The 27,211-nt window shown below is 37.5% G+C and overlaps 1 protein-coding gene across 4 annotated transcripts in view; it reads left to right on the forward strand.

The window, feature by feature from the left end:
• Positions 1 to 2,409: 2,409 nt before the first annotated feature.
• Positions 2,410 to 27,211, forward strand: part of WDR64 (WD repeat domain 64) — a 145,165-nt gene continuing 120,363 nt past the window's right edge. For all 4 annotated transcript variants that reach the window (XR_013179191.1, XM_077168461.1, XM_077168463.1 and 1 more), the window contains exons 1-3: positions 2,410 to 2,771; positions 8,175 to 8,305; positions 25,523 to 25,625. Coding sequence is in view for 3 of the 4 variants with exons in the window: in XM_077168461.1 (XP_077024576.1) it covers positions 2,627 to 2,771; positions 8,175 to 8,305; positions 25,523 to 25,625 (379 nt within the window). In the remaining variant the exon portion in view is untranslated. The remainder of the gene's footprint in view (positions 2,772 to 8,174; positions 8,306 to 25,522; positions 25,626 to 27,211) is intronic.

Below are 27,211 nucleotides of genomic sequence, written 5' to 3' on the forward strand. Positions count from 1 at the left end.
TGTCTTGATATCTTTCTACATTGGGACATTAATTCATAGCAATTTCCATGTCCCAAAAAATTATTTATAAAGTACAAAAGGGCCAGGGAGGGAATACACGCAAGGTTGTATCTGCCATGCTTGCTGGAATAACTAATAATTCCTAGCCTGTGCCTGTCATGCACCTATCAGCTGAGTGAGAACTTTGACCATTACTCAATCAAGTAATCTCCTTCCTTGGCTTTTCTAACCTTGATCCCTGATAAGAAGCACAAAAGCCCGTACAGAAAATTTGCCAAATGTATCTATACCTTTTCCTGCTGTAGGAAATGTAATTTAGTGAGTGTACTAGAACTTTAAAAAAAAAAAGTCTGGTATGCCGTCAAGTTCTGAATGTTGATTCTCCTTGTGCATACATACTCCTCAGATGTGTAAGGTGTAGGAATCATCTTAATGTATAAACTGTGTACCTGGCCACATACCCCCAAATGCTTAAATTTCTTTTATAAATAAAATCTTAATTTATAACCTTGCTCTTAAAGGCAGAGTTTGGGTGACCAAGAAGATAGGGAGAATAAATATTCCATTTCTTGGAGGCCCTTGGTGGTTGTGATCAGTTTAAAATAAATTGATAAATACATATAAATAAATCCATACCAACATCCATCATAGTGAAATTTCTGTACACTGGGAACAAAGATAATATCTATAAGCTTCCTGAGAGGAAAAAATAAAAACAGAACAGAATTTAAAAAACAAACATAAAAAGTAGTCTTCCTAACAGCAACACTAGCAGCAAAAAGAAAAACAAGGTGTGCTGGTTTGAAACTGTTATGTAGCCATGTTCTTTTAATCCTGATCCAATATTGTAGGGTGGGACCTCTTGATTGGATTGTTTCCACAGAGATGTTACACACCCATTACAGGTGTGACCTTTTGATTAGGTGGAGCTGTGACTCTGCCCACTCAAGGTGGGTTTTGATTAGTTTACTGGAGACTCTATGATAACTCACAGAGGGAGATACATCATCAGAGAGCTGACGCAGACACAGACATTTGGAGATGGAGAAAGAAAAGGCCTGCGTGCTAAGATAGGACTCACAGAAATAGCCAGAACCTGAGAAGAAGAAATCTCCAGCCTTGGGAGATGCTAAGCTAAGAGATGAAACCCAAGGTTTTGCCCCGGAGCAGCTAAGTGAGGGGCCTACAGACGTGTAGAGAGGAAGCCATGGGAATCAGAAGCTGTAAGCAACTGAAACAGAAACAAGGACGAGCAGATGCCAGCCATGAGCCTTCCCATGTGACAGATGTTGGCCTTTCTTCAGAGTCAAGATATCTAACTCTGGATGCCTTAGTTTGGAGACTTTTAAGGCCTGAGAACCGTAAACTTGTAACTTAATAAAACCCCTCACTTAATAAATCCTCTCTGTAAAAGCTAATCTATTTCTGATATATTGCATTCTGGCAACTTTGGCAAACTAAAACACAAGGTATCAAATATTTACTTTCTCAGCACTATTTCTGGATGCAAGCCACCCAAACAAGGGAATAAGTCATGGAAAACAAAGTCACAGGCTATAGAAGAGGAGAACAGAATTCCTAAAGTAATGGTGAAGAGAGATTGCAGTGTGACAGCCATGCCTCCAGTGGATAAGGAGCCAGTTCTTATGTGACTCAAGAGAGCAATGTGACTCAAGAGAGACATGACTCAAGAGAGAGACGTGTGGAGGAGTATCATTACCAAGATCCTTCTGCTCTGTATCATTTTTTAATCCTGAAAAGGCCTGGGCGAGCATGGCCCAGATCCCTAGCATGATCTGGTTGACCAGGGCCAAGCACTGTTGAAGCTCCTGCCCTTCTCTCTATGCCCTGCCACAAGCCTCAGCTGAGAATATTCATTTCACCCCAGAGGAGTTCTACAGTGACTTATCCAAAGAACTGGGATTGGTTATGGTGGTCTCAGAAGCAGAAAATGCAGAGTGCCCTATTGGCCCTAAAGGGATTTCTACCAGATGGCCAGTACTTGGCCATACTTCATACCCGCTGAGGACCCAGCCATGGGCCTGTGTCCTGGCCTTGCCCGCTGGCTTCCAAGTATGGGCTCTTAGAAATACTCAGGCAAGCTGAAGCCAGACTATGCTTAGAGAAACTGTTCCACCTATTTTTTTCCACACCCTTTCTCTAGCAGTGACAATATTATTTCTCTCCTTAGACAGTTAGGTTTGTGTTTGCGCCTAAATTTTTATATAGCCTCCTTTCACAGTCATTTTTATGTAACACACACATCCAGTCTACAAACTTTGGGAAAAGAAATCTCAAACTCCTCCTTATGAAGGAAGGAGGTTGTTTCAGAGACATTATGATGCAATGAGGACCATTTGAACGGCACTGGTAACATTGTGAGGTCAGTAATTTTGCTGAAAAGTTTTCCTCTATGAAATACATTACACCAAAACCAGCTTTCCTCTCTGCTCACATCCTAGTGGCAAATCTTACTCCTACCCTTATTATGGGATTTTAAGATGAAAGGAATGAAACCTAGGAAAAAACTAAGACAGCAGAGGCATTGTAACAACTGGAAGGTTTTCTAAGTTGGCAAATTTGTAGTATTATTTCTATACAGAAATAAAAGATTCCCTATGTCCTTATGGATACCAGGGATGATAAGCATTTTGCCCTTGCACTTCAGATTAGCACTTTCAGGACAGCATTGAAAGGATTCGAAAAATTGGTTCAACATACAGCGGCCCAGAAAAGAGATGAAAAATTGGGCTTGTTTATCCAAAGAGAAGGTAAGATTGGTGGTTACAGGACATTCGAGTTGGGTATATTGATTAGAACAGGGAAATATTTTAAACCGTCAGAGCTTAATGGCAAAAACACAATGGGGAGCCTGAAGACCTCTGTTCTAGTTCTACCTCTGTCTCTAAATAGCTAAATGATCTTAGAGAAGCTTTTTGGCTTCTCTAAACCTTAGTTGTCTCAGTTGTAAAATGAGGGGGTTGGATAAAATGATAGCTAAGTCTTCTTCTGTTTGATGGTTTACTGTTAGACCTGGGGCTCGCTCAGTAGGTCATGGTGTCCATTGGTGAGTCACATGTGCTACCATCTCTTCTTTCCAGAACTTTGCCTTAGGCTATCACAAGATCAGAAGGGCTTTCATAAGCAGGGTAGAATTTCCTGTGCCACCACAATTCCATTGTCTGGGCCTCTCTGCATATTTCTAGGCTGGGGTGATTTGGAGCATGCCAGGATAAGGGGGATGCTGTGGTCAGTGATCTTCCAGGAGTATTAGCAGCAAAGACCCCCAAGGCAGAACTGAAAGGACACCAGAATTCAAGGGGAATGGTATAGTGTGAGGTTTTGGGGCGTGCAGATAGAAGTGAAGAGTAAGCCTTAATAACAGAACAAATCCTGAAATGGCACTAAAAGGAGCAAGACCTGTAGAATTGTTAAAGGGACAGCATGGCCAGACTCTTATTATGCAGGATGTATAGTCATATATAAGTGAAAAATGTTGATTTTCAAATGCAAACTGGTGTTATTTAAACAGTGCTTAATCATTTACAAGTCACTTTAATAAACAATTTGATTTGATTCTCATAACAATTATAATAGACAATTATTACTATTATGCCCAAGTTATTCAACTTCTATGTGTTAAAGCTAAGACTCAAACCTTTTAGATATGCTCTTTAGATGATCATGAACTTGATTGAGATTTTTAAACTGGTCCATAAAACTTTCAGTTTTTCCTAGGGAATTCATTTTAGCTCTCTATAACTACTTTTCAAGCCCTTACCCCTTTTCCTGAATCCTCTACTCAATTTCTGCTTCCCTCAGCTAAGCTTCCAAAATCATACAGAAAGCAAGGCCAGAAGATTACTCTCAAATTCCCTCCTCTCCACTTCCAAATTGCCTAAAGCAGCAGCTGTCGTTACTTCTATCTCTCCTCTCCTCCAAGGCTATCAATTTTCTACATCAGCTTCAAAATATCCTTTTCCACTGGCTTTCTCCTCTTAGTCCAAATATAGACTCAAATGTCCTGACCTTGACTTTCATTCCCTTTACCTCCCATTCTGTCTCTCTTTTGCTTTCCCTCTATACTTCTTGATGGAGTGCTCCCCACAGCATCACCACTTAATTTTCAATCTACTCTCAGCTGGCATCTCTTACCAAAGTATTCAGTCCTCTAATATGGTTGCCAAATTCAATAAGCTCTTTTCATATTCCAGTCTATTTGGCCATTTCATTACATTGACATTGTTAGCTGCCTCCACTTCAAGAAACTTTCTCCTCTTATGTCTTTCGTTATAACACACTTCTTATTTTTTTCCCTTATTTTTTCTTTGCCTCTTTTCCTAACTTCTTGAGCTTTGCCTTCTGTGCTCTCTCTCACTCTTATAGCAAAAAGCCATCTACCTATTCTCCTAAGCTAGATATCTTGGTGTATACCTTTGACTATTTTGTGGTGTCTCTCTTGGCTTATTACAATGACCTTTTAATATAATAGGCTTCTCACCAAGAGTTATTCCTTCCTCCAACCACTCTCTGTTCTTCTACCTAGAGTTTTTATCAAAAAAAGAAATGTGATCATGCTGCATTTCTGCTTATTAGCAGCCCTCTAAAACCCATATGTGTTAGCTTGACATCTAAGATAATTCACAATCATGCCTCTACCTACGTTTTCAGCCTCAGTCCCTAGCACCTCCTTCCATGCACCTTCTGCCCTAATATGAACTTTTTCTTTTTAACACTTTGATAACTATAAGACAATATAAGACATAGCTATCTAGTTTCCTGAATAGCCTAATATGAACTTTTAAGCATTTCCAAACATGTCATACTCTTGATGACTTGATTTTGCACACATCATTCCCTCAACATAAAATACTTTAACTCCTATTTTTTTGTGCCTATACACTCTACTGGTCCTTTGATAGCCAAATCAAATGTCATTTCTTTTTAAAAACTTCCAAACTTTCCCATGCAAAGCCATCCTCAGCATTAAGGAATTCACTCCGATACACTCAACTTGCTGAACTGTTAAATATGTGTCTGCACCCTCCTGTTCTTCCCTGCCATTAAATTGTGAGTACTTTGAAGGCTTTGAAACCCTAGAACAAGGTTAGAGTCTGGTATCCTGGAGGTACTCCTTCAATGTGTGCAAAATAAACAACCATGTTTTCAGTTAGAAGCTTGTAATCACAAGGCCACACTGAAAATTCGCTCTGTAATTTTTAAGATTTGATAAAGACTCAGTATTGCTAGACAAATTATCTTCTATGACAGAGGAACTAGTGTGAAAGAGTGAGAAGATGTAATAAATATAATCTTAACTTCCATCAGGCTGCTAATGCTGCTTGGTATAAATTCATATTTACTAATAAATACTGGAAAGACAGGGTATAACTCTCACTATAGGTAAGAAGCTAAGAACTAGAGAGAATGTTTTTAATGGAACTGTGTCTACATCAGAAGTGATAAGTAGATTACAGAAATTTACCTAAGCCTAATCACTATTAAATCTTCTTGTCATAACCTTATAGAAAGAATTAAAGTCATCCCAGGAAAGTAAAAGTCTCATCAATGTCATCAGTGGCATTAAAATGGGATGTGTATCTTATACTCATTGGTGTGAAATTAAAATAGCTAAGTAACTATTTGGATGTATCAGGAATTTCAAACTTAACATGACCAAAATGGAATGCTTTATTTTTCCCCAAGAGTCATAGTCCTTCTCCAGTCACCCCTATTTTGGCAAATGGTACCAACATTCACTGATTTTTTTTGTATGCTATATGGTGGGGTCACATTTCATTGTTTGTCCATGTGAATATCCCATTATTGCAACACCATTGGTCGAATTTTTGTTTATTTTTTTATTTGTTTGTTTTGCTTGCTTGTTTTTTTTTGGGGGGGGGGCGAAGTGCATGGACTGGGAATTGAACCCGGGTCTCTTGCACGGATCCACTGAGTTTTGAACCAGAAACCTGAGTGTCATTCCAGAACAGGGTGTTTCACACTTTGCAGTATTGCCATTTTGACCTGGATGATTCTTTGTTCTGTGTATGGGGATGGGGGGATGGGATGGAGTTATTCTGTACATTGTAAGATATTTAGCATCATCTCTGGCCTCTACCAACTAGAATGTCAGTGACACCCCCAACACCAGCATAACAATCAAACAGTGTCTCTAGATGTTGCCAAATGTCCCTTGAGGGGCAAAATCTCCCCTGGCAGAGAATCACTGTTCTAGATTCCTTCACTTATTCACTTCTGCTCCCAACAACTTCTAATACATTAGCAAGTCCTTTCAATTCTACCTTCAGCTACATCTTGCCATCTCCAGTGCTATGTTTAAGATGCCAGTATACTTCTTACCCAATTATGGACACTTCCAAGAGTGAACCCAATTATTAATAATTCAGTTGAGAAAACAGGCATAAATATGACTTCCCACCACAGCCCAGGATGTTCAGTTACCTTTGGTATCACCCTGACTCAAGCATCCAACATCTGAAACCTGGACTAATGCAATAACCCCTCATTGGTTTTACAGCTTTCACTGTTATCACCTCATGATAAGCCAATGTTCATTTTAATAATTTTAAGTGAGATCATATCATTTCCCTGCTTAAAATCCTCCAGTGATAGCTTACCATCATGCTCAGAATAAAATGAAAACTTCTGACCATAGCTTGGCCCTCCTTCTGCCCTGATCCACCTCGCAGAACTTTCTCCCATCCTCACTAAGCTGCATTCTCACTGACCTTCTCAGAACAGGCCAAATTTTTTCCAGCCTCAGTGTCTTTGTGTCTGTCAACATCTGTCTAAAATGCTCCCGTCTCAGCCTTACATGGGCTGAGTCCTTTTTGCTGAACAGATCTTAGCTGAATTTTACCCATCTCCTTAGAGAGGACTTCCCTGAGGTCCACCCCATCCCACCCCCAGCCACCATACACACACATTAAGCTGTCACAGCACCCTATGTATTTCCATGCTAACGCTAATCTCAATCTATAATTATTTATATTTACTTTGATATTGAGGTACATATAGCAAAGTCCATAAAGTACCCTAATCTTAAGGATACAGCTTGATAAATTTTGACCTTGGTAAACATAACTATAACTACAAACCAAGTTAAGTCTAGCATCCTGCTATTTCACGGCAAAACTGCTGCTCACCTTGTATACAAAAAATTACTAAGATGTGCATCTCCGTTACCCCACCGCAATCTATCAGTATTTTATTTGTTTGTGGACTTGTTAGTTTTGTGTCTCCCACTGGAATGCTGGCTTCTTTAGGACAGGGATCCTATTTGCACAGTATTCCCTTCTAAGTCTAGGGTCCAGTTCAGTTCTGATACCTTGTAGATGCTCAACACATTTTTGTTGAGTAAGTAAAAGAAGCTGATCCTGACCACACAGTTTGAGGAACCCTTGTGTCTAACTTCTGTTTAGACTTAGACTTAGTCTTACTCATTGAATCACCAGATTTGGCAAAACCAAGATTCAAGCAATGGTGTATGTGTGTGTTTTACACAGTGTCAAAGAACCAGTCAAGAATTGATTTTTGTTCACTCTACCTTCCACCCAAGATGAATGCCAGCAAAGGCTCCCAACTGGTGACACTTTCACCAAAGGAAAGACCTATTTACTTTTTTATCTTTATATTTCTGGACAAAATTCCTAAAATAGTTGAAACAAGAGCCTTAGAAAAAGTACTAAACTCTAGAGTTAAATATTTTTTCTGACCTAGTAATATTTTAGCTAAGGGCCTACTTATGTTTCCCATGAAATGATGCTTAAAATACAGAAGAATCTGGTTTTTATAGGTTGAAGCAAGGTAATAGAAGATTAAAAAATAGAAAAAGTCACTAAAAGAAAAAAAAGAGTGGGGCGGGCCGCGGTGGCTCAGCGGGCAAGAGTGCTTGCCTGCCATGCCGGAGGACCCCGGTTCGATTCCCGGCCCCAGCCCATGTAAAAAACAAACAAACAAACAAAATATAATAAAATAAGAAAACGTTTAAAGATGTTTCCCTTTCTTCCTCCCTTCCTTCCTTCCATCCTTCCTTCCTTCTCTGTCTGTCTTTCCTTCCCTTCCTCCCTCTCTTTAAAAAAAAAAAAAAAAAGAAAAAAAAGAGTCCTTGGAATTTGATGACAATGTATTTGTACTTTGTTATAATGCAGATGTAATCGATTATGACAAGTTTTATACAGCAGTACAGGAACTCTTTGGTCCAGAAGTGAAGACTCAAGATGTGAAAAGCTTTTACAGGAAACTCTGCAACAACCCTGATGCATCTATGGACTGGTGTGAGGTAGACACTTTTGATGTTTACAATATAAAACCCAGAATTTATTTTTCTTTGTTCAGAATAAATAATTAAATCAAAGTATTACTCCGTAGAGGCTAAACCCACAGTGTGTATGTGGCATGTTTTAATACTCTCACACATTAAGACGTGGCAGTTACCCACAAAATGAAAATCAGAAAATTGGGTAGGTGTTCAACTGTATTATTTTTTTACATATGTCCTGTGACTAAGCATGTAATCAATCTTTGAATGCTCAATAATTAAATCACCTCTAATTACATCTAAGGAGGCCATTGTGCTCATTATCCTAAAACCTGCCCGTCTTTTAATGCTATAATACTGTTAGAATTACTGCAGTTCAGCAAGACAGAGTTTGGTCCGATAAGCCATCTGATCTCCTGTTACACGCCTAGTAGTCAACTTTTTCTGTCTTTGAAACCCTGATGTCTCAGGAATTGGTCATTTGAGCACATGGGGCAAAAGCATCCACCATCTTGATCTGGTAACATATTCATTTCCTTGCTGTTGTATGACTGAAGACCTCACTTCTTACTGGCTGTTGGCTGGAGACTGCCTGCCCTAGGGTTCTAGAAGCTGTCCTTAGGTCCCCATCATGTGGCCGTCCACATGGACAGTTCACACCATGGTTGTTTGTTTCTTCAAGGTTAGCAGAGGAAATTCTCTCGATATAGGCTTCTAAGATGGTGTCTTCACTAATGTGATGAATCACGGGAGAAACAGCTCATCATATTTGCCTCGCAGTTAGAAACAAGTCACAAGCTCCACCCACACTCAAAGGGTAGAGATAATAGAATGGCGTGACTTAGAGGGAAGCGATCACCTTAGGTGTGTCTGCCATAGGCACTAACCAGAAACTTATGATGTTTCATGTTTTAAAAAGCATCATATTTAATGGGGAAATGCTAGAAACATTCTCAGTTAAGAAGAAGAAAAGAATGCTCTGCTGGTTTGAATCTGTTGTAGACAGATTCAAAGTAAAGTAAAGCCATGTCCTTTAATCCTCATTCAATATTGCTGGGTGGGAGCTTTTTGATTATCCGTGGAGATGTGACCCACACAATTGTGGGTGGTAAATTTTGATTAGATGGTCTCCATGGAGATGTGTCCAAACCCCTTCAAGGTGGGGTTTGCTTACTGGAGCCCTTTAAGCGAGAACCATATTGGAAAAAAGCTTTAGAGCCCACACAGCCAGAGACCTTTGGAGATAAAGAAGGAAAACACCCCAGAGCTTCATGAAATAAGAAGCCTAGAGAGAAAGCTAGCAGACATCACCCGGTTCACCATGTGCCTTTCCAGCTGAGAGAGAAACCCAGAACATCATTGGCCCCTTGAACAAAGATATCTTTCCCTGGATGCCTTAATTTAACATTTTCACTGCCTTGGAACTATAGACTTGCAACTTAATAAATTCCCCTTTTGAAGAGCTGTTCTGCTTCTGGTACATATCGCATTCAGCAGCTTTCAAACTAGAACAGATGCCTATTATCATCACTACTTGTCAACACTTTATTGGAGGTTGTAGGTGATACAATAAAATAAGAAAAAGAAGTGATATTTAATTAACTATTAGGAGAACACAACAATTGTCATTGTTTGTAGATGACTAGTTGTGTACCAAGAAAATCCAAGAGAATCACTATTAGAACTAAAAACACTCCCCCTTAAAACAAACAAACAATAAGCAAACAAACAAAAAAACTAACAGGAAATTTTTAAAACACCCAGTCACAAAAGAAACTAATAGCAGAACATAGCTTCAATAAATCTATCAAGGAATGTACAAAAGCAATGCACAAAGCTACTGAAGGAGTAAGAGAACTTTGAAAAATAATTGACACTCCATTTGTAACAACCCAATTCTCCCAAAATAAATTTATAAACTTAATGGAATTCAAAAAAAAAATAGGATGTAAAATTCTTCCAGAAAAATAAAACGGCGGCCCATCAAAACATACTTAGAACTATACTAATTTTTAAATGTATAGCCATAAGTATAATAGGCAAATAGGTCAGTGAAGTGAGATAGAGTTCTGAATAAAAAATGCATGTATATATGGGAATTTAGCATATGTAGCAAGTATGAAAGTTATTTCTCAAATTGATTATGAAAGAAGCATCACATGTATTTATTTTCTGTAAATCTAATTAGATATGACTCATCTCATTGTCATGACTACAGGAAATCCATCTTAGTCATCATTGCTAATGTCAGGATGAGAGGCAAGGAGAGGTGGGCCCTTTCCTTCTCCAGAATTGGGCAGTAATTTGAGACCATTCATGGTACATTGAAAAATAGGAAGGGCCTTCTTGTCCTTAAATTTCAGTCTTTGTAGTTGCCACCAATATACTCATTTTCCAAATCCATGTGGCCCTGATCACATGGAAGGAAACTTTGATAATTTGCGGGGTCCTCTTGCCAAAGCCTCCCTAGGTCTAACATTCAGCTATCCCATTCTGAGATCTTGCCATCAACCTGGGTGAAGTTGTTGTTGATGGATTATGTGATCCATAATCCATCAAGGGTTATGGATCCCACCATCCCCTTCCAAGCTGAGAATGAATCACATCCCTCCCCACATCCCCATAACCTCCTTAGTCCTATAGCCTTTCTCCTTTTCTCTTTCTCTCTCCTACTTTCTCTCATTCCTCTCCCTTTCAACCTACATTTTTCTTCTCCTTCTTTCTTTTTCACTATTCTCTTCCAAATTCTTCTCCCCTCACCTCTCCCCCACCTTTTTTTTTTAAGCCAAAATAATGAAGTCCTAATGCCTTTTAGTAGAGCCATTACTGTCCTTGGTGTTGAGCATCTTTCCTTAGACAAACCTCATTACTCATGAGAAAACCCTAGGTAGGTAGTTCCAACTCTTTTGAAGCAAAATGCTCTATTGTATCAGAGTAAACTTTACCACTCATACATTACAGTCTCAGAAATCTTGGAATAAATAATTATAAATATGCCTCTTTTCTTCACTGTTTTGATAGCTGAATCACTGAAGCTAACATATTTTTCACAACAAAAGAAAAGAATGAGTCACCAGGTTTTCATTAAAACATATGACTACCCCAGGAAGGAACTCTGCCCCAAAGGAAAGACTCTTGAAAAAGATTAAGATGGAGAAACTATAGCCTTTACTTCTAATCTTGCATGTTGGTAACGTCTAGTTCTCCAAGGTAATATTACTTGAAAAGTTCACTTATTTTATCTTTTTAAAGCTATGAAAAAAAAAAGATAATAAGATTTGGAAATTAAAGTACCAGGAAAGAATTATTTTTGCCTTTTCATTTTCTGATGATATGCTTTCTTTTCATTTTATTTTTCATTTCACTTACTCATACCTCTGAACTTGCATTTTATCTTAACTCTGATTTAAGGGTTGCAATGGAGAAAATGGGATATTGGGGCCTTTCTTATTCTGATTTCACTTGTCCTTTCTTTCTTTTGTGGCCAGGCAAGCACTTCTTTAGTTGAGTTGTGGATAGGAAAGAGGAAAAAGATAAAAGGTTGAAAAGGTGGAGATAAAATGGGGAGGTGGGATTGGGGTGTGCAAATTGCTCTACTTTACAAATAGAGGAGCAGAATTTCCAAAGCCAAAAGAAGAACTAAAGTGGTACTGCCTCTTACATGTTGTGTAATCCTCTACTGATAACAGTAGCAGACACTCCTTGGGCACTTTGCACTCTGTGTCAGACAGGTACTAAATATTAACTAATTTAATCTTAACATTCTTATGAAGTCACAGGCACCATTACTATCCTGATTTTATAGGTGAAGAAACTGAGGCTTAATGAGGTTGGTGGCAGAGTCAGAATTTGAATACAGGTTATCTATTTCCAAAGTCCAAGCTCTTAATTTATCATGTTATATTGCCCTCCTGATGGCCCCTGTAATCTAGTACCTAAGAGTTTTTCTGTGTTCATCAAGATTCTCTTGATCACGGGAGATCAAAACCCAACTCAAACAAGTTTAGGAAAAAAGAAATTTTTGGTTCACATAACTAGGAAATACAAAGGTAAAACTGGCTTAAGACAAGGTTCCATCCAGACTCACCAAACAATAGGGCTCTCTCTCTGTTTCTCCTTTTTTTCTCTGACTCTCTGTGACTCTCTCAACTGTACCTACCTCTTTGTGTGTTTACTTCATTTTCTTCTACTTCAAATCGCCTTCTCTACCTGATGGAGATCATGTATGAAGACAATTCCGACTTCCCATTATTCTGGTTTAGTAAATGGAGTTATCCTAGTCTCCATACATTAATCTGCTTGAACCACAAGCCCAAACTGAATTAATTATTGTGCTAGGGGAATGAGGCACTGTGATGAGTTCTGCCTGGATCATGCATGATCCAGAGTTTTGAAGGTCACATGGTTGAGAAGTGACAGCTCCAAATGAAAAATTTTCCCAAAGGAAAGATAGAGTATGGTACCAGAAGAGACATAGGGACAATAGAAACATAATATAATATGTATTATATATGTGGATACTCATGTACATATATATGCATATATGTACTTATATGCATATATACACTATGCCATGTTTGAGTGAAATATAGAAAACCAATCAATTCTCCTCAGATTATTCTGGGATAAAACCTCTATGGAACAGATAACATCTCAGGAATGGTTCTAAATGGCAGAACATAAGACTAGCATTATTAGAGCAGAAGGTTATACTAGCTATACTCTTGACTTTGGAAATGAAAGACAAATCAGACTATCACATAGGAGATTTAGTTATTTCTTTTATATTAATGACTGATTTTGGAGTACTTCACAGTTAGTCTAATTAATTTTGTAGGATAAGCCGGCTGCAACTAATAAACCCCCAATACACCAGAGATTGTAGTCCAATATCTCCTATCTTTTCAGTCTTTCCTGTAAATATTTAATTGTTTGTAGAAACTGCAAATAATTTTCAGAAGCTTTTAGTAAGTGCTAACAAAGCCCTGGATTCCTACAGATTAACTTGGAGAATCTATTGCAGAGCATATTTCTGAGCATGTTTATTTTTGCAAGATATTGACAGTTAAAATATGATTTTCACTTAGATTTTTACCTAACAGTCTTCAAAAATGAAAACACCAAAGCCTACTATATATTAAAATATACAGTCTAGGAGAAGATGGACATGGAAAGAGGTTACTGGAATACAAGTTCCATAAGATTCATTAATCAAATATAATGAATTCTGATTGGCATGCTTACTACTATTTCTTTTTCTTTTTTAATAAGACTCTCTTGGTTCCATACAAATGTTCTACCAGAGCTTACCCTCTAGTCATAGTAAATTTTCCAAGATTTTTTGGATTTGTAGTTGCAGGTGTATCTGTGAGATTTTCAACTTGCTAACTGAATATTATACAACAGCAATCTGTTTTTCTGTAATTATAATGTTATCATTTCTATTGCTAAAATTAGAGTTCATTGTACTTAGGACAAACTAAATAGCACTTCAAAGTACTTTTGTAAAGGATAGTACTAAGGAAGAAAAGCTGAACAAAGGTTGGGCCAGGCTTTGGATATGTCCTGCTTAGATAGTTTAGGTAAAACCAGACAGCTATATTAATAGAACATTCAAAAAGTGACTTTAAAATGTTGACACTATCGACTTCCGGAAAAGATGGCGGCTTAGTAAGACGCGCGGGTCTTAGTTCCTCCTCCAGAAAAGCAACTAAAGAAACAGAAACAATATGAAACAGCTCCCGGAGTCAAGACAGAGACCAAAAAGACAGCGTACCCCATTCTGGAACAGCTGACGGGCAGGGAGAATCTGCTGTGGTGAGATACCCGAGGGGCGCGCGTTTTCCCGGCCGGGGCGGCTGGCAACTGGGGTCCCCTCCACGCACGTGGCTCCCCGGTCTGACTGGGAACGTTGGATAGCGGGGCCCTCCCGTCGCGCTTGGCGTTTCGGGCCAGCTGGGCAATTAGGACCGGCACTCTCCCAAGCCGCGGCGGCCAGCGACCCCCGCCTCCACGCGAGGTTTCCCGGGCCGACTGCCGTGCAGACAGACGAGCGCCACGAGCGCCACCTACTGGGCAGGAAAAGAAAAACAGAGCCCAGAGATTTCACAGAAAAAACTTTCAACCAGCTGGGTCCCACACCCAGGGAAATCTGATCAAATGCCCAGACACCAGCAGAAAATAATGGATGACGCTCGGAAAATTGAAGATATGGCCCAGTCAAAGGAACAAACCAATAGTTCAAATGAGATACAGGAGCTGAGACAACTAATGCTGAATATAAGAACAGAAATGGAAAAACTCTTCAAAAACCAAATCAATAAATTGAGGGAGGACATGAAGAAGACATGGGCTGAACAAAAAGAAGAAATAGAAAATCTGAAAAAACAAATCACAGAACTTATGGGAGTGAAGGACAAAGAAGAAAAAATGGAAAAAACAATGGATACCTACAATGGTAGATCTAAAGAGACAGAAGCTACAATTAGTGAACTGGAGGATGGAACATCTGAATTCCAAAAAGAAACAGAAACTATAGGGAAAAGAATGGAAAAACTTGAGCAGGGGATCAGGGAACTGAATGACAATATGAAACGCACAAATATACGTGTTGTGGGTGTCCCAGAAGGAGAAGAGAAGGGAAAAGGAGGAGAAAAACTAATGGAAGAAATTATCACTGAAAATTTCCCAACTCTTATGAAAGACCTAAATTTGCAGATCCAAGAAGTGCAGCACACCCCAAAGAGATTAGACCCAAATAGGCGTTCTCCAAGACACTTACTAGTTAGAATGTCAGAGGTCAAAGAGAAAGAGAGGATCTTGAAAGCAGCAAGAGAAAAACAATCTGTCACATACAAGGGAAATCCAATAAGACTATGTGTAGATTTCTCAGCAGAAACCATGGAAGCTAGAAGACAGTGGGATGATATATTTAAATTACTAAAAGAGAAAAACTGCCAACCAAGACTCCTATATCCAGCAAAACTGTCCTTCAAAAATGAAGGAGAAATTAAAACATTTATAGACAAAAAGTCACTGAAAGAATTTGTGACCAAGAGACCAGCTCTGCAAGAAATACTAAAGGGAGCACTAGAGTCAGATACGAAAAGACAGAAGAGAGAGGTATGGAGTAAAGTGTAGAAAGAAGGAAAATCAGCTATGATATATATAATACAAAAGCCAAAATGGTAGAGGAAAATATTATCCAAACAGTAATAATACTAAAAGTTAATGGACTGAATTTTCCAATCAAAAGACATAGAATGGCAGAATGGATTACGACCCAGCAATACCACTGCTAGGTATCTACTCAAAGGACTTAAGGGCAAAGACACAGACGGACATTTGCACACCAGTGTTTATAGCAGCATTATCTACAATTGCAAAGAGATGGAAACAGCCAAAATGTTCATCAACAGACGAGTGGCTAAACAAACTGTGGCATATACCTACGATGGAATATTATGCAGCTTTAAGACAGACTAAACTTATGAAGCATGTAATAACATGGATGGACCTAGAGAACATTATGCTGAGTGAGTCTAGCCCAAAACTAAAGGACAAATACTGTAAGGTCCCACTGATGTGAACCGACATTCGAGAATCAGCTTGGAATATATCATTGGTAACAGAGACCAGCAGGAGTTAGAAACAGGGTAAGATAATGGGTAATTGGAGCTGAAGGGATACAGACTGTGCAACAGGACTAGATACAAAAACTCAAAAATGGACAGCACAATAATACCTAAGTGTAATGTAACTAGGTTGGAACACTGAATGAAGCTGCACCTGAAATATGGTTTTTTGTTTGTTTGTTTGTGTGTTTGTATCTTTTGTTTTTGTTTTTTTTCTTTTTCCTTTTTATATATATATATATATTATTAGTATTATTATTTTAATTCTCTTCTCTATATTAACATTCTGTATCTTTTTCTGCTGTTTTGCTAGTTCTTTTCCTAAATCGATGCAAATGTACTAAGAAATGATGATCATACATCTATGTGATGATACTAAGAATTACTGAGTGCATTTGTAGAATGGAATGATTTCTAAACGTTGTGTTAATTTCTTTTCTTTTTTTTGATTAATAAAAACAATTAAAAAAATGTTGACACTATCATTAGTGAAGGTATAAATTATAAAAATTTCATAAAGGTTTTTATAGGAATTTTAGACCTTAAGGTTGAATTTTAGACACTTTAGACCTGAACTATCCAAAACATAGGCAGTAGCCACATGGGGCTACTGAGCTCTTGAAATGTAGCTAGTCTGAATTAAGAAGTGCTGTAAGTGCAAAATACATAATAGATTTTGAAGATTTTGTTCCCCCCCAAAAGTAAAATATCTCACTAATAACTTTTTATATTAACTACATATTGAAGTGATTATTTCACCCATTTCTTCTTACTTTTTTTAGTGTGTTACTAGAAAATTTAAAGTCATATACATGACTCACATTACATATATATATATATTTTTTTTTTCATACGTTGTATGGTGGGGTCACATTTCATTGTTTTTCCACATGAATATTCTGTTATTGCAGCACCGTTTGTTGAATTTTTTGTTTGTTTTTGTTGGTTTCCTTGTTTATTTTGGGAAGTGCATGGGCCAGGAATCAAACCTGGGTCTCCAGCATGGCTGGCAAGAATTCTACTACTGAGCTACCCTTGCACCCCACATTATATTTTGATTGGATAGTACAGAAAGCATAAAAATAGAGATAGAAGGAATTCCTCCTGATCAGTAAAGGCTGACCTTCAACAATCGAAAGATGGACAAACGTTGTCTGACCACCTGAGATGAGAGGAGTCTGTGCTCTTTTGGGATAATGCCTGGAAGACAAGGGAGACATCTGACATCATTCTCAAGAGGCACAAGCATTATAAAAATGTTAGCTCAGTGTGTTTAAATATCAGAAAGTCAAAGAAAATAATAAATTAGCCACTGAGTTTGGAAGCACTCATCTAAAGAATGTGGTGTCAGAGTCTTCGTGGTCAATTAATTTAACAGGCAAGTCAAATGTGGAGGCTCACCACTAAAATTTGGGCAAGAGTACAAGTGTAGGCCCATATGCCATGTATCTAAATATTTAAAAGTCATAAATCAACCCATGTGATAAATAAAATATGTTTTATCCTCTGATTTTTGACAAATATACCTTAATGATATCCTGGAAGGCAAATTGTTCTAGTTCGCAACCTTCCAGAACAACTTTTTAAAAGGGAGAATTTATCAAGTTGCAAGTTTAAAGTTCTAAGGTTATGAAAATGTGCAAATTAAGGCAAGGCTATAAAAATGTCTAAACTAAGGCATCCGGGTAAAGATATCTTGGCTTAAGAAGGCTGTTGACATTTGGGGTTTCTCTCTCAGCTGGAAAGGCACATGATGATGTCTGCTAGCTTTCCCTCCTCATTGCATAAGGCTTCCCCAGGGGCATTTTCCTTCTATATCTCCAACTTTCTCTGACGGTGTGGGCTCAGTTGGCTCTGAGTTTTTTTCAGAATGGTTCCCTCTTAAAGGACTCCAGGAAGCAACCCACCTTGAATGGGTGAAGATACATCTCCAAGGAAACCATCTAATTAAAGTCACTACCCACAATTGGGAGGGTCGTATCTCCATGGAAACAATGAAAAAGATCCCACCCAGCAATATTGAATGACAATTAAAGAAGTTGGCTTTTCTGGGGTACACAAGAGACTCAAACCAGCACACAAAATTGGTATTTCAAAGTCTTGGGCTTCTGTTTCACAAAGACATAGAGACAAGGGGAGAACTGGCTCTAGCCCGCTTTTCTTCTTTTCCCACCAGTGACAACAGCCACATCATGTGGGACCATGTGTGCACACGTATGGACACTTCGGACACATGTCTAAGCGCTGCCATACCCCCACCTTCACTGTCTTTTGGCCCCTCAAAACCAAAAGCTTTACAGGTGCACACAGCAGTGGCACAGTCCACCTACATAAGATGGACCTGGGTAAGAGGCTTCACAGGCACTGGAGCAGCCTCTGGGCCCCTTTGACAGGGAATTCTGGGATCCCAGTAATCTAGGCTACAGATGAAAAGCATGTGCATAGAATCCTGGTGGATATGGGTCCTTGGTCCCCTGGGATCTTTGTGCATGGAAAGAACTAGAGTGGAATCCTATAAAGCTGTACTGGTCCAACACAGTGGCCACTAGTCACATTTGCTATTTAAATTTAAATTAGATTAAAACTTCAGTTCCTCAATTGCACTAGTCATATTTCAAATGCTAAATAATTAAATGTGGTTAGAGATTACAGATAGAACGTAGAATGTTTCCATTATCACAGAAAGGTCCGTTGGACAATGCATCGGCCCCAGGGCAAAACTGCAAGTGAATGTGTGGATGTCATGTTTTTAACCTACTACTTCAGTGAAGTAGGAGACAAGAATATATGTATTAATAAAAGCTCTCAACTACTCAAAGATAAACAATCTTGAGAATATTTGTGATATCATTGCTTATTTCTGTCAAGTATAGTACACAATCTTGAGACATCAAATGAAGAGTGAAGCAGTCCATGATTTTACAGCATTACAGAAATGGCTGTTTTTTCCTAAATCATGTAAGTGTGCAAAGTTACACTGCACAAATCTTTGGATCTTCTCCCATATATTGGTAACTTGAATTCTGTATCACTAAATTTTGAGTAGGTGTGATTTTTCTTTAATTAGATAAATTATAGGTTTACCAAGTAATTAGACGTGCTTTTGAGGATCACCAAACCCTCACTTTTTTCTATTATGAATATTTCTTGCACACACAATAATTTATGTACATGAATTTCTAACGCAATAATTTTGGATCACTATAACTATGAAAATGTCCATGTCAATATCAAAAACTGATGCTCAGAGATGCCCATAAACATCCGAGAGAGAGAGAGAGAGTACTCTGTGGTAAATCTGTTAACATCGTTTTTACATCAACCGAATAGTTGGTCCCTGAATGTAATGAAATACTAATCTAAACTAAATCCAGATTTATCTTATTGTTTAGATGAGGAAACAGAGCGTCATTCTCTCTCATCTACTCCATTCCTCTCCGTTTTTCCCTCTCCCTTTCCAGTTAAAACGTCATACTCTCCTTATATTTGTGAAAGTCTTTTTCCCCGAACACCTCCCTTTTATGTTCTCGTTTAATCTTCACAGAAGCCCCATGATATAGGTTATGAAGGATAATATTATTAGAATAAAAAGTATGAGAAAAATGAAAGACAGAAAGATTAACTGACTTACCTAAAGCCACTCAGAAAATCGGGTTTGGTCCCAGAGCTGAGATTTTTCGCCCTCTCTATTCAGTTGTTTCACGAGACATTAGCCTGCCTGTTACTTTTGGCAGAGTAATGATTAATAGAACTTAAGACAATCTCGGGTTATATAAATCATGTCAGTTTAATAGAATAAATTATAACCAACCTTTAGTACACTATATATATATATATATATGATTATTCTCCTAAGATTTGAGAAAGTGGTGCAGAAAGGTTCTTAGATTGCCTTGCAATTTTTCTCAGAAGTTATCTGTGCCAATGCTCCAAAGGGGCATTTCTATTTCAAGCTGTATGATCTAACCTTTCTAATCTTCCCGTTCATCATTTGTAAAATTGAATTTCAATGCTGCAAACCCAGCTTCATTTCAGTATGGATTTAGCTGGTTTTGTTAAAGAGAACTAAATTATTCGTTTATACTCAGACACAGACATACAAATCTGATTCTGAACATAAATCTCTTTGTCTATGTAATGCCATAAAAAGTTGTGCTTTTTCCCCTAGGTTTTAGATACAAATCGATTTGGGATATCTGAGAGCAACAGAATATTGAAGGTTTAGAACTTAACTAAAACTCATCTAGGCCTACTCCTTCAATTTATAACGAAAAAATATGTATGTGAAGAAATCCAAAGAAATGTGATTGTCTTAAGCACAAAAAACTAGTCAGTGGCGAAGTCAAATTCAAACCCTATTTTTCCTACAATACCATGTTAATCTATGTTTCTAGTAGGTAATTCATAAGCACATTCTGTTTTCAAAAGCACACTGCAAATTACTTTGAAGGACAGACATACAATATCATTTGGTAGACCTATAAATGTGTTCTCCTCAAAAAAAGTGAATTATTATAAATCTAAAATTACATTGTTATCTTCAAAAAGTTTTTTGGTGTGTGACAGGCTAAAAAATCATTTGCATGCAGGATTTTTTTTCTTCTATCAGCTGTTTATTTTTTTTCCAAATTGTCTACGATGAGCATGTGTTCCTTATATAATCAGAAAAAGAAAGAATGAATCATTTAACATACGGAGGAAACCTTTTAAATAACACATCAAAAGAAAATTAATACTCTTAACACATCATTAATAGTCATAAAATACTCTGAACAAATCACAGGCACAATCAAAAACATTTGCGTGAAATATTTCCTTTAGAAACACTTCGGCTATTTCTTCTGAATGGGTTTATCTGGTATAATAACGCTTACATTTTTATTCAAGGAATTTTAGTAATTTGATGCTTTTAGTACCTTGGAAATGTTTTTATGGTAAGCATTGTGTTATTATGAACAAAAGTAGCTAAATACCTCATATCTTAAAAAGCAAATGTCTTCTAGGAGGGCATCTACCTACATGTGTATGTGATTATAGATACATGTATGATTAAGTGTGTGGCTGATGTGTTGCCTGGGCAAGCAGCAAAGGTGCAGAGAGGACAGCACTGAGAAAGCAAGGAGGTACCTGAGTCCTGTTTCACAATTCACAAAATTGGGAATTAAAATTACTTAGATGTTGACAGCTATTGAGCATCTACCTGGAACTTGGCACAATAGAAGTACCTTGCATACATTTCCTTATGTGACATTTACATCAGGGCATAAGATCGATTTTCCTTATTTTTCAAATGAAGACAATTCAGGCACAAAGAAATTAAGGAACAGATCTGAGGTCATGTAACCATAAACCAGTTGAACCAGGACCAGGGCACATGCCCACATCCTGAAGCACCCCAAACTGCCTCACAGAGTACGCTGCACACACCTATCGTCACTATTGCAACAAAAATTTACCAAAATTACAAATTGAGTTAAATGACTGTCGATAAATTGCCCTTTCAATATAGATATCATAGACAATCAGGACATTGTTTCAAATTAAGTGACAGTACATACAGTGTGGAGTCCTCCTACCCCTGAGAAACACTGGAATTCACTAGCATGGAAATAATCATTCCCACTGTCATTGCATATTATAATACAAAATTATTAATTTACACGATTATTTGAGGTTAAGTCGATTGTTAGTATTTATCATTTTTGTTGCCTTTTGTTGTACAAGGTAATTTAAATTGTACTGGGCTGAGTTTATAAAATGAGTGTGTGATGGGCAGAATTCTAAATATGGAACACCTTACCCCAATATGGAACACCCTACCCCTACCTCAAGATTCCTATCCACTGGTAATCCAGTCAAACACTGTGCCATGAAGGAACTCTGCAGATATAACTAAGGTAATTAATTAGCTGACCCTGAAATGAGGAGATTATCCTGGATTAGCTGGGTGAGCCAGGTATATTCACATGAACCCCTAAAAACAGAAGAGGAAGGCAGAAGAGAGATTGCAGCTATGAGAAGGTTCAGAGTACCATTGCTGGCCCCAAGATGATACCACATCTGTCAATGTTTGCTTCATATATTTTTGGACTTTGCTGTTAGATGCATATATATTTATAATTATTATTTTTTCCCTGTTAAATCAACCCTTTTATCAGTATATAATGCCCTTCCTTGTCCCTCATAATAGTTTTTGACTTAAAGTCCATTCTTTGTCTTTTATTAGTATAGCTACCACAGCTTTCTTTTGGTTACTACTTTCATGGTATATTTTGTTCCATCCTCTCATTTTCAACCTACATGCCTTTGAATTCTAGGTGAGTCTCTGGTAAATAGCCTTATAGTTGGGTTGTGCTTTTTTATCCATTTTACCAATCTCTGCATTTTGCTGGGAGATTTTAATCCATTTATATTTAAAGTACCTATTAAAAATGCAAGACTTTCTTCTGCCATTTTTCTATTTAGACTTTGAAAGTCCTATTTTCTGATGTGCAAGTCTTCTGTTAATGCCTACTTACATATTTATTTCATTTTTCTGCACTGTATCCTATTGCATTCCTTCACATTTCATTCTGGATATATTTTTCACATTTTTCTTTGTGGTTACTACAGGGTAAAATTTCAACATCTTAAATATATAACAATGATTTTTTTTTATTTGATACCATATTAACTTCAGTAGCACACACAGACATCATTTCCATACCTTTCCATCCACCCATCTTTTGATTTTATTTGCTACAGATATCTTTATACATTATGTCCCAAGGTATAGATTGAGTATTACTTTTTTTATGAATTTGCACTTTAGCACCTGTAAGAAGTAAGAAGTGAAGTTACATACAAAGATGCAATACAATAGTACTGGCATTTATAATTACCCAACAGGTTATCTTTACCAGAGGTCTTTATTTTTTTACATCACTTGGGTCTACTGTCTAGTGTCCTTCCCGTTCAGTCTGGAGAATGCCCTTTAGCTTTGCTTTTAGGGCAGGTTTAAGGGTGATGAATTCTCTCAGCTTTTGTTTATCTGGGAAAATCTTAATCTCTCCCTCATTTTGAATGAGAGCCTCACTGGATATAAAATTCTTGGTTGACAATTGTCTTTTATAAGCACTTTATATATTTCAATCCACATCTTCTTGTCTCCATAGTTTCTGATGAGAAATTGGAACTTAGTCTAATTGGGACTCCCTTGCGTGATCTCTCAGAGCTTTCAGAACTCTCTCCTTGTCCTTTCCTTTGCATTAGACAGTTTGACCATCATGTGTCTGGGTATATTTCTCTTCAAGTTTATCCCATTTTGTGTTCATTTGGCTTCTTGATGTTCATATTCACATCTTTTTTGTCATGTTTGGGAAGTTTTCTGCCATATTTAATTGCTTATTTCTTCTGCTCCTTTCTCTTCTTCTCCCTCAGACTTCTCCCTCTGAGACCCATATAATGCATATATTGCTATGCTTGATGGTATCCCAGAGATCTCTTAGGCTAGTTTCACTTTTTCTAATTATCTTATCTTTCTGCTTCTCAGTGATTTAATTGCCTTGTCTTCAAGTTCACTGATTCTTTCCTCTGCCAGGTCTGATCTGCTGGAAATTTTTCATTTCAATTATGTCTTCTTCAACTCCAGTAGTTTTGTTTGGTTCCTTTTTAAGAATTCTGACTCTTTACTGAGATTCCCATTATTTTTCTGATATCCTTTAGTTCTTTCTTTGCACCTTTCTTCATCTTCCTTAGCACATTGAGATCATTTTTTAGAGTCTTTGTCCGTTATGCCCACAATCTGATCTTCTTCATTGTTGTTTGCTGGATTTTATTCTCTTTCTTTGGATGGGACATCATTTTCTGTTTCCTTATTTTTCTTGTAATAGTGTGCTGCACACTGTACATTTAATATTTTGAAATCTCTGGAAGTCATCTCATGGTGGGGCCATTTTAAACAACAAAGTCACTGACAAAAAGAACAAAAATGCAGAAAGCATGGCACTAAATATATTGCAAAACGGATGCTTATTTACAGTATGAGAACTAAAGCATGAAGGTAGAGAGTTGCCTTGTTCTACCACAACTCAGAACGTATGTTTCAGGTGATTCAAATTTTTTGCCACCCTACACATGTCCACAAGTGACCATGAAAGTACCATGAGTATTGATTTTGAAATTATAAATCCATTTTAGTGAGTAGGTAAATTCATAAATATAGAATTCATGAATTGTGTGTATTGACTCGAATAGTTAATACTGAAAATGCATTATCTCATCTAAGCTTGGTTGGAAAAAACTCAGAAATTTATCTTTTCATTGCACTGATTTCACTGATGAGGCAGTTGAGATTTAAAGAGGTTAGGCTATTTGCCCAACTTCTTAGTACCAATTAGTTAGGGAGCCTAAAATCACACCCTAGACTGCCTGACTCATAGAACATACTCTTTGCCGTAAGGCTATACTGTAGGGTCCAAAAGATACAAGGCTAAGGCATAGATCACTCGTCACCATTAAATGGATCATGCATCAGTAAATGAGGAAGTTGCAGTGACCAAAAAATTCCTGCACACTACAACATGCATCTATTAAAAGCATTTTTTCTTTCTCTTTTTTCAGTCCTTCAAAGGGAATTATATATGAAGTCCAGAGGTTTTGTTCCATTTTGTGGTCATGAAAAGCAATTTCAGAAAAGATTATAAATTAATGAAGCTTTTATTAAGTGCTGATTTTTCTGATGGGAGAGAAAAGAAAAAGTCTTGATAACCTGATCAACCTACAGAATGAAAACTAATTGTAGGAAATGATTAGAGCAATCACAGCATGTTGTAAAGTTTTGATGTGGAGGTGTGTAAAGGAAGAAGTAATACTATTTGTGAAGGAGCTGATGAAAGGACGTGTTAAAACATAATGCCACTGGGGATAGCATGAAAATAAGCAAAATGTTATTAAAACAAATGGATATGTAGCTAGTTTGGCTTAATTTATAAATGTGTTATTTCTGCTCATTAAGTCAATTGAACAGCAACTATCTTATTTTTTGAGTCCCTGGATTACATCATTTGACAATTTATTAATAAAAAAGGTCATTTTTCTTCTCCAGAATGTTCTTCCATAGTAATTTATTCTCATGCAGTGCCCACAGAGTAGGATTTGGAACAGTTAAAGATAATGTCAGTCTCTTAAGTTCCAAAACTCTCCCTAAAAAGGGTGAAAAATCTGGCCCGTGGAAAATAGGTAGGAATAGCCATTTGAGAATAGCCAAATTCAATGTCAAGGTTCTTAGCTAGGACCCTGCCTGATGAAGACTGATTTGATTTCCAAATAAATGCCAGCTCCTAATAGATCTGTCAGTCTGAGTAAGGACACCAGCCTGCTACATCGGTTCATTTATCAGACAGAAAAATTAGTGACTTCTCAATAATGAAGCATCATTGGCAAACAGTTGTTAAATATATCAAACTGCCTCTCTTAGTATGAAGAGCCCTGTGATATTTCTAATAGTAAGGTATTTGCTGTTACACCCAAAGTAGAATTTAAATTCAGCCAACATCATATATGTTTCTTTAAACAAGTTCTAAGATATCATGCCTGTAAACATATATGTAATTTGGGATTTTAGATCTTTGGTTACTTCAGTTCAGAAGAGGATGCTCTTGCTTCTCAGATGGATGAAGAAAATTTGGTTTTCCTTGTTTCCAGAAAACAGCGAGTTGTAATTTCAGGTGATATTTTCGATTTACTTTCCAAATTCGTGTGGGTTTTAATGTTTTCTCAATAATAAATATGTGGAGTATAACGTTTCCATAGAATCACTTTTCATTTTATGTATTTGCTCAATATTTTTTAATTGGGTTTGGGGAGGGTGATATTTTATATGCAGTGTTAGGGGAAACTTCACCTGTAGTTGAGGCTGAAAAACTATCATTGCTCTAAAGGATGCTAAATAGGCACTGTGTAGGGGGAAAATTGTACATTTTCCAGAAGAGGCTCAAACCTCAAGGTAAGGCTCTCTACATTGACACCACAATCGTGCATGCTCTGATTGTGCAAAGGGAATCACATTTCTTTTTACAAATTAAGTTGTCCAATTCCAATTTTCACTCACTAGGACCCCTCCCTACACCCACACCCTTGACATCTTAGAGAGGTTTAACTGTACCCCTCTAAAACTGTGAGTTAGGGCCATTCACAGTTCAGGAAGTCTCCAGTTTATATGTGTCTCTTTTTTTACTTTTTTAACTATATGCATTCATTTTTTTTAACTTTTTTATTGTATAATATGACATATATACAAAGCAAAGAAAAAAAGCAATAGTTTTCAAAGCTCTCTTCGACAAGTAGCTACAGGACAGATCACAGAATTTGTCATGGGCTACCACATGATCCTCTCAGATTTTTCCATCTAGCTGCTCCAAAATATAGTAGGTTAGAAGGCATAAAATTTTTTATCATCACAATTGACTTTTTTTCTTTTTTGTTAAAAATAACATATATACAAAAAAGAAATAAATTTCAAAACACAGCACCACAATTAGTTATAGAACATATATCAGAGTTCAGCATGGGTTACAATTCCACAATTTTAGGTTTTTACTTCTAGCTGCTCTAAGATACTGGAGACTAAAAGAAATATCAGTTTAATGATTCAGCAATCAGACTCATTTGTTAAATCCCATCTTCTCTGTATAACTCCGTCATTAACTTTGCTCTTTCTATCCCTCTCTTTAGGGGTGTTTGGGCTATGTTCATTTTAACTTTTTCTTATTGGAAGGATCTGTCAATAATATGGGGTAGGAAGATGGAACTATCTGATGTTCTGTAGAGGCTGGGCCCTCTAGGTTTCAGGATATATCTGGTCCAGGGGCTCATATGGAGGTTGTAGGTCTCTGGAAAGTTACTCTAGTGCATGGAACCCTTGTGGAATCTTACATATTGCCCTAGGTGTTCTTTAGAATTGGATGGAATGGTCCTGGTTGGGGTTTGACCTGTATAAGAGCAACCTCAGAGTAGCCTCTCGACTCTATTTGAACTCTTTCTGCCACTGATATCTTATGTGTTACACTTCTTTTCCCCCTTTTGGTCAGGATGGAGTTGTTGATCCCACAATGCCAGGGCCAAATTCATCCCTGGGAGTCATCTCTCATGCCGCCAGGGAGACTTTCACCCTTGGATGTCATATCCCATGTAGGGGGAAGGGTAATGATTTCACTTGCAGAGTTGGGTTTGTAGAGAGTGAGGCAACAACTGAGCAACAAACGAGGGCCTCTAGAAGTAACTCTTAGGCATACCCATAGGTAGGCTAAGTTTC

The sequence above is a fragment of the Tamandua tetradactyla genome, chromosome 7 (assembly GCF_023851605.1).
Source record: "Tamandua tetradactyla isolate mTamTet1 chromosome 7, mTamTet1.pri, whole genome shotgun sequence".
Taxonomy (NCBI): domain Eukaryota; kingdom Metazoa; phylum Chordata; class Mammalia; order Pilosa; family Myrmecophagidae; genus Tamandua; species Tamandua tetradactyla.